At 46.4% G+C, this 8,629-nt stretch overlaps 1 protein-coding gene across 1 annotated transcript in view; it reads right to left on the bottom strand.

Moving 5' to 3' along the window:
• Window positions 1-1,269: 1,269 nt before the first annotated feature.
• LOC142303407 (uncharacterized) overlaps window positions 1,270-8,629 on the bottom strand; it is a 49,756-nt gene continuing 42,396 nt past the window's right edge. Inside the window, exon 4 of the mRNA XM_075344736.1 lies at window positions 1,270-1,277. Coding sequence (XP_075200851.1) covers window positions 1,270-1,277 — 8 coding nt within the window. The remainder of the gene's footprint in view (window positions 1,278-8,629) is intronic.

Here is an 8,629-nt window from a genome sequence, read left to right as displayed (position 1 = left end):
CCCCACACTTAGTACAATGCCCTCACAGTATATCCCCCAACACAGTATTGTGCCCCCACACAGTATAAAGCTTCCACAGTACTCCTCAGTAAGTCAGTATGTTTCCTCCACAGAACACTCCCCCCCAAACCAGTATGATACTACACAGTATATCCAGAAAACATTATGCACCCTGGCACAACATTCCCCCATACATAGTATAATGCCCCATAGTGCCACCCCCACACAGTATGATGCCCCCACATAGTATTACACCCACACATTGCCCCACAAACATCAATTGATGACTCCACAATATATAATGCCACACACACAGTATAAAGAACCCACTTTTCCACCCAATATTAAGCTCCCACAGTGTTCCTCAGTCAGTATGATTCCTCCACAGTACTTTCCACCCCCAACACAATAGGATATCATTGCACAGTATTTCAAGAAAGCATTCTATACTCTGGCAGTACATTTTCATTCAGTACATTCCCCATACATAGTATATTGCCCCCACAGTGCTACGCCCACATAGTTATGAAGTATTTTACCCCCACATAGTATTACACCCCCACATTGCCCCACAAACATAAATTGATAACAATATATAGGATAAAGGGATACTTTGCACGTTGCGACATCGCTACTGCGATATCGTCGGGGTCAAATCGAAAGTGACGCACATCCGGCGCAAGTAACGACATTGCAACGTGTAAAGCCTAGATACACCCATAAACGATCGCAAAAGCGTCGGAAATCGGTGATCTGTGTAGTGTCGGTCATTTCCATAATTTCGCTGCAGCGACAGTACGATGTTGTTCCTCGTTCCTGCGGCAGCACACATCGCTGTGTATGAAGCCGCAGGAGCAAGGAACATCTCCTTACCTGTGTCCCGCCTGCAATGAGGAAGGAAGGAGGTGGGCAGGATTTTTACGTCCCGCTCATCTCTGCCCCTCCGCTTCTATTGGACGCCTGCCGTGTGACGTCGCTGTGACGCCGCACGACCCGCCCCCTTAGGAAGGAAGTGGGTCCCCGGCCAGAGCGACGTCGCAGGGCAGGTAAGTGCGTGTGAAGCTGCCGTAGCGATAATGTTCGCTACGCCAGCTATCACAAGAGATCACATCTGCGACGGGGGCGGGGACTATCACGCTCGGCATCACTACAATCAGCTAGCGATGTCGCAGTGTGCAAAGTACCCCAAAGAGTTGCACACCAGTCACAATGTATAGGGGAATAATGATAAGCAGAACAGCTATGGGAATACTAGAATGAAAAATACAATTAACTATCTGAAAAGAGTAAAAAACATGAAAATGGTATATGCATAACTGCTATGAATAATAGGAATAAGAGATGTTTATAGCCATTGTATTGATCCTATTATTCATAGCAGTTATGCATATACCATTTTCATGTTTTTTACTTTTTTCAGATAGTCCATTGTATTTTTCAGTCTAGTATTTCCATAGCAGTTCTGCTTTTCATTATTCCCCTATACATTGTGACTGGTGTGCAACTCTTTATCCTATTGTTTAGTTGTATATTTTTGAGTCTTGCACCTTGTTTATGTGAAGCCCCACAGGTGTAGTGTCGGTGCATTACCTTCAGGGACTCCACTCGGCTGGATCTTGTCACCGGTAGGAGATCTTCTATTTGTCGTGACGCCACTCTCAGTATTGCGGTCAGTGGGGACCGCCACTGCAGGTTGAGGGACGCCTGGGGCTGATGGTGAGTGCAGTTAGTTGGAATAGCCTCCTGAGAGTGAGGCAAGCCCCAGGGCCCTGTGTAGGTGCGTAGTACCACAAGGCGCAGAATAACTCCACACAAGCAGGATGTCTTTCAGGGGTTTTACTCACTTCAGATGGCAGGGTGAGTAACCCGGGCGTAGCTGGGATGAACCAGGCGGGAACCAGGTATCCTTCAGGCTGACTTCTGATGGTGACTACCAACTCGCCTTCCTTAGCCCTTGGTGGTTTGGGGTAACCCCGACTTTTAGTCCCTATGGGGGTCACCCAGGGAAGTTGCTGAAGCCTCACTCCCCTTCGTTTGCCGTTTGCTTGTTGCCTGGGCCAGATCACTCCAGCTGCTTGCCTCCTGTGAGCTATGGGCCCTAACTGTGGCTACGTGGCTGCGGCTTTTGTGGTGTTGTGGTGTGGGCTTTGAGGGCCCCACACCGGCAGGTTTAGCAGGGAAAGGTGGATCTATCCCCGCTCCGGGATCTGCCGCCCGTTTGGGCCTGGTTCTCCCTAGCAGTCTCCTTACTTCCCACTCTGTGCTCTCTCTCTAGCTGGAGCTGGGTTTCGGGTAGCCCTCCTAGGTGACCGTTCTCCCCCGTCGGTAGCCACTGCGCGGACGCTGTCAGACTACAGCAGCCCAGGGGAAGGGGTCAGCTCTCCTCGGAGCTCCCTGGACTCTGCTCTGAACCGGCTCACATCTGGGACCTTCACTGCTGCTCCTGTCAGAGCCTCACTTTCCTGCTCCTCACTCCTCCACACTCTGCTGCAGACTCTAGACTGTTTACTCCTCCTTCTCTTTTCCCTTTTTGTGCCTGCCTACGCCACCTAGCAACCAGACTCTCTTACCACACCCCTTGAGAGGAGATGGAGGCTTTTGGCCCCCTCCACTATTCCAGTGAAGGTGAAGGCTTTTCCCCCTCCTGGGATCCCCAGGGGTCCTCTCATGGGTACATGTGTGAGACCTGATCACTATGCGCCTGTGTTGCACACCCCGGTCAGCCTTCTGGATTACCTGTATTGTACTGTCCCCAGCATGGGTGCAGTACTCAGTGGTGCCTGACCAGGTCAGGGGCGCCACATTTACACCAGTGGAGTTCCAGACGTACATTCTTTAATTAGTATACATTTTCTGTCTGAGAACTCTGCCCCAACCATAGCCATGTGTCTTATTTCACATATATAGCTTGTGTCTTATTTCACATATATAGCTTGCTCCTTTGCTTCCCATACAGAGCAAGTTTTTTAACTGCAGGTGAAGTTACACATATGTTAGGGATCCCAAAAATAGAGATTACCTTGGCGTTTGGTTTGGGGCTCCTTTGCATTGATCAATACAATGGCTAAACATCTCTCATTCCTATTATTCATAGCAATTATGCATATTCCATTTTCATGTTTTTCAGATAGTTCATTGTATTTTTCATTCTAGTATTCTTATAGCAGTTCTGCTTTTCATTATTCCCCTATACATTGTGACTGGTATGCAACTCTTTATCCTATTGTTTAGTTGTATATTTTTGAGTCTTGCACCTTGTTCACACCATCATGTTCCAGATGTACATTCTTTAATTGATAACACTATATATCACCACACACAGTATGATTCCCCAATCACTGTGATGCCCCCACAGCCCATCTCACATAATATGAGGAGACGCACTGAGATCGAAGTTCGTTTCATCTAATGTGTTAACCCTCTTCAAGCCTGCATATTCACATTCATCTTTGCAAGTCTCTATTAACCCATTCACCCCCAAGCCTGTTTTCACGTTCCTGACCAGGCCAAACGTTATCATTCTGACCATTGTCACTTTATGTGGTAATAACTCTGGAATGTTTCAATATATTTCAGTAATTTTGAGATATTTCGTTTTCTTCACATTTTGTACGTCATGTTAGTGGTAAATTTTGGTTAATATGATTTGCGTTTATGAAAATAAAAAAAAGTTAACAAAAATAAATAAAAAATGTCTCAATTTTCAAACATTGATGGCCTTATATTTTATGGCCTTAAACCAGATCGTTATAGTACACAAAATAGGTAGTAAATAGCATTTGCCACATCTCTACTTTACATCAGCACCATTTCTGAAAGAGTATGTGGAACATTTTTTGCTTACAAGAGAGATTTTGGAGCAGAATTTGCTCCAAAATCCACTTAAAAAAAAAATTCAGAGTGAAGAAATCTTTTAACAAGCTTTGTTGTCAATTATGCTCCAAATATTTTCGATCAAATTGACAACTTTCGTCTGACCAGTAGAGTGCAGTAGAGTTTAGCGTATGTATACTACGTGAATGCTCCTATTCTGATCGTTAGCTACTAGCTGTGCCGCGATCTAACAATATTCCATAGCCATCACTGTAAAAGTAACGTGAGACCATAACTGGTGAACTGCAACCGAGGATTTAAAATGTGGTCCTTTTGTCACATTTGAAAACCTATGAACCAAGAACAAAACTGCATTTACTTGACCCAGATTTTTTGTTGAGGTTGTGGCATTCTGCAAGTAAGACCTAGCTACTCAACTTTCTTTTGTCGATGTACCACAGCGTTTGGACAAGAGATATTTACAGTAGATGTACATGCTGGAATTCTTGGAGAAACAAATGTACAAGATCCAAATTAATCATTCTCTACATACAAGTAAAATAAAGGACTGCAGATATCCAGGTCTGAGTGCTCCGGATATACAGGTCACTGTGACATGTTTAAGTACGATGCTCTGCCAACAGCTTTCTAAAAAAATGGTTGACTGAATCAGGATTTTTTTTAATTTGTGAGCGCAATCTTTAAGTAGAGAAGTAGAGGAGATGTGACACTGCTTCTGGAAAACAGCAGACCAAGTTTTTTAATGATCTAAACCACTTTTTGGTCTTAGGTAACTAACTACAGTAAGCGAATCACCCTGGAAAATAACTCCAGACGCAGTCCGCTATAAACAATGCCTCTTCAATCTGAGGGGTCTTACAACAAGAGGATGACTACTAGGTGCACTAGCGATCAGCTGTGAAATCTGTGGATATCTGGCAACAGGTATTCATTTTCTCACAGTGCCCCCAAAGGAAAAATTAGGCATTACACATGAGAAATGAGGATATTAGCTTGTCTTCACTCTGATGACTGAGAAAATAATTCAAAATTTTCTAATAGGGTGTAGTATTAGAGATGAGTGGATCAGGAAAAATTCGAATTTGCCTGTTTGCACAAGTTTTCCCGGGAAATTTGATCTGTAGAGAAGTTATTCCACGCTTATACAACCCCTTCATCTTGGGGCAATTTTCTGGGGTTTTCTGTTTTGTTTTTACTTTCAGGATCCATAACTAAATGAGTGGTTCCGCCGAGGCTCGGTTCGCCGGCAGCAAACGTGCCTAGCTCCACAGACTCGAGCATGACTCAAACCCCAGATCCAGTCACTGATTGGCAGTTTGAGTCTCCGCCTACTTACAACCAGCCATAAGCAGAATACTTCTGGGAGAGGATGAGTGGGGTTTTCAAACTTTTTTCTTTTGTTGCACATTACATCCGATCACACTTCTGTTACCCCCAACATGTGCCATTCAAACACTGCAAGCGACTCACACAGGGCTGAGCACCAAGTGTACCCGAGTACAGCGTTGCTCGCACGAGTTTTATTTTGCACGTAAAGCATTCGAACCCCGAACCTTGATTTTTAAGTTTTGGTGTTTAGTTTGAAAACTGAACCTCATGTTCACTCATCTGTCATCTCTAGCCGTAACTAGAGTTGCGCGAACCGGTCCCGGTTCGGCTCGAGGTCGGTTCGCCGAACGGAGGTCCCGTTCGAGTTCGGCTCGTCGAACGTTCGACGAACCGAACTCGAACTGCATAGGAAACCATGGCAGGCAATCACAAACACATAAAAACACCTAGAAAACACCCTCAAAGGTGTCCAAAAGGTCACAAACAACTCACAACACAACACAAACACATGGGAAAGTGACAAGGACATATACTTATGCAAAAACAAAAGAGCTGGACAAGGAAAAAGAGGAGGAGACACAGATATAGGCATGGCACGCCCTTCTAAAGTCATGTAAAACACCGCAAGGTGACTCCAAGCAGAGTCTCCCTTTTTTCCAAAAATTGGGCCCCACACACACCCACCCATTCAGTGGCAGCACTTGTGCCCTAGTTGTACACTTCACAGCTAGATTTGCATCAAGCACATTCAAAAATACGCCATACTTAACCGTCCCCAGGATGACTCCGGGGTAGGTAGCAAAGTCTTTCCTGATCCCAGCTCTGTTCATCTTGGCTTCTTTTAAAAACACAGCAAGCAAGGGTTACTCCAAGCGGAGTCTCCCTTTTTTCCAAAAATTGTGCCCCACACACACCCACCCCTTCAGTGGCAGCACTTGTGCCCTAGTTGTGCACTTCACAGCTAGATTTGCATCAAGCACATTCAAAAATACGGCCTAATTAACCGTCCCCAGGATGACACCGGGGTAGGTAGCAAAGTCTTTCCTGATCCCAGCTCTGTTCATCTTGGCTTCTTTTAAAAACACAGCAAGCAAGGGTTACTCCAAGCGGAGTCTCCCTTTTTTCCAAAAATTGTGCCCCACACACACCCACCCCTTCAGTGGCAGCAGTTGTGCCCTAGTTGTGCACTTCACAGCTAGATTTTCATCAAGCACATTCAAAAATACGGCCTAATTAACCGTCCCCAGGATGACACCGGGGTAGGTAGCAAAGTATCAAAGTCTTTCCTGATCCCAGCTCTGTTCATCTTGGCTTCTTTTAAAAACACAGCAAGCAAGGGTTACTCCAAGCGGAGTCTCCCTTTTTTCCAAAAATTGTGCCCCACACACACCCACCCCTTCAGTGGCAGCACTTGTGCCCTAGTTGTGCACTTCACAGCTAGATTTGCATCAAGCACATTCAAAAATACGGCCTAATTAACCGTCCCCAGGATGACACCGGGGTAGGTAGCAAAGTCTTTCCTGATCCCAGCTCTGTTCATCTTGGCTTCTTTTAAAAACACAGCAAGCAAGGGTTACTCCAAGCGGAGTCTCCCTTTTTTCCAAAAATTGTGCCCCACACACACCCACCCCTTCAGTGGCAGCACTTGTGCCCTAGTTGTACACTTCACAGCTAGATTTGCATCAAGCACATTCCAAATCCACACGCATTTACTCTCCCCAGGATGACACAGGGGTTGTAAATTCCTTCTGGATCCATGACTTGTTCATTTTGATGAACGTCAGTCTGTCCACATTGTCACTGGACAGACGCGTGCGCTTATCTGTCAGCACACACCCAGCACCACTGAAGACACGTTCAGAGACAACGCTGGCAGCTGGACACGACAAAATCTCCAAGGCGCAACTGGATAGCTCTGGCCATTTTTCTAGATTTGAAGCCCAAAATGAGCAAGGCTCCATTTGCAAAGTCATGGCATCGATGTTCATTTGTAGATACTCCTGTATCATCCTCTCCAGCCGTTGACTATGTGTCAGACTTGTTGTCTCTGGTGGCCTTGCAAAGGAGGGTCTAAAAAAATTATGAAAAGATTCCATAAAATTGCTGTTACCAGCACCAGATACGGTCCTACTGGTACGTGTAGACTGTTGAAGATGACGAGACCGTCCCATGTTTGTCAAGTTACAACTGGGAGATTCACTCCCTGCACCTGCACGGTTGTTTGGTGGAAAAGCGGATCTAAGATCGAGTAACAGCTTCTGCTGATACTCCTGCATACGTGCGTCCCTTTCTATGGCTGGAATTATGTCACAAAATTTGGACTTGTACCGGGGATCTAATAGTGTGGCAAGCCAGTAGTCATCATCACTTCTAATTTTGACAATACGAGGGTCATGTTGGAGGTAGTGCAACAAGAAGGCACTCATGTGTCTTGCGCAGCCATGCGGACCAAGTCCACGCTGTGTTTGTGGCATAGAGGTGCTAACCGTTCTTTCTTCCTCTGACATCTCCCCCCAACCTCTTTCAACTGAAATTTGACCAAGGTCTCCCTCATCTGCTGAGTCTTCCATGTCCATGGACAGTTCGTCCTCCATTTCTTCATGTCCTCCTGCACCTTCCTCAACATCTCGCCTGCTACCATGCGCCCTTGTTGATCCCTGTCCCCCATGCTCCCATGCCTGGCGCCTTGGTGATGATGAACGTCTGGACCTTGGTGATGTTGTTGTGTCTTGCGCATATGAATCCTCCTGTAGTTCATCCCCTTCCTGTTGTCCCACCCCCTGACTCCGAATAGTGTTTAGCGTGTGTTCCAGCATGTAAATGACTGGAATCATCATGCTGATAATGGCATTGTCAGCGCTAAACATATTCGTCGCCATGTCGAAACTGTGCAGAAGGGTGCATAGGTCCTTGATCTGAGACCACTCCATCAGGGTGATCTTGCCCACCTCTGCATCTCATTGGCCCAGGCTATACGTCATGATGTATTGCACCAGGGCACGGCGGTGCTGCCACAGTCGCTGTAACATGTGGAGAGTTGAATTCCAGTGTGTCGCCACATCGCATTTCAGGCGATGAACCGGCAGGCCGAAAGACTTCTGGAGCGATGCAAGTCGCTCAGCTGCGGCGCTTGAACGGCGGAAGTGAGCAGACAGTTTTCGTGCCCTGTTCAGAAGGCCATCTAGGCCGGGATACTGTGTTAAAAATTGCTGCACGACAAGGTTCAACACGTGAGCCATACAAGGTACGTGTGTCACCTTGCCCAGGCGAAGGGCCGCACCCAGGTTTGCAGCATTGTCGCACACGGCCTTACCAGGCTGCAGGTTGAGTGGAGACAACCATTTATTAAACTCGGACCGCAGAGCTGACCACAACTCCTCAGCTGTGTGACTCTTATTCCCAAGACATGTCAAGCTAAAGACCGCCTGATGCCGTTGCGCTCTGCTGCCAGCATAGTAATGAGGGG

Source organism: Anomaloglossus baeobatrachus, chromosome 1, assembly GCF_048569485.1.
Source record: "Anomaloglossus baeobatrachus isolate aAnoBae1 chromosome 1, aAnoBae1.hap1, whole genome shotgun sequence".
NCBI classification, from domain to species: Eukaryota; Metazoa; Chordata; class Amphibia; order Anura; family Aromobatidae; genus Anomaloglossus; species Anomaloglossus baeobatrachus.
Note: the sequence above shows the minus strand (reverse complement) of the source record. Positions and strands in the feature narration are given on the sequence as shown.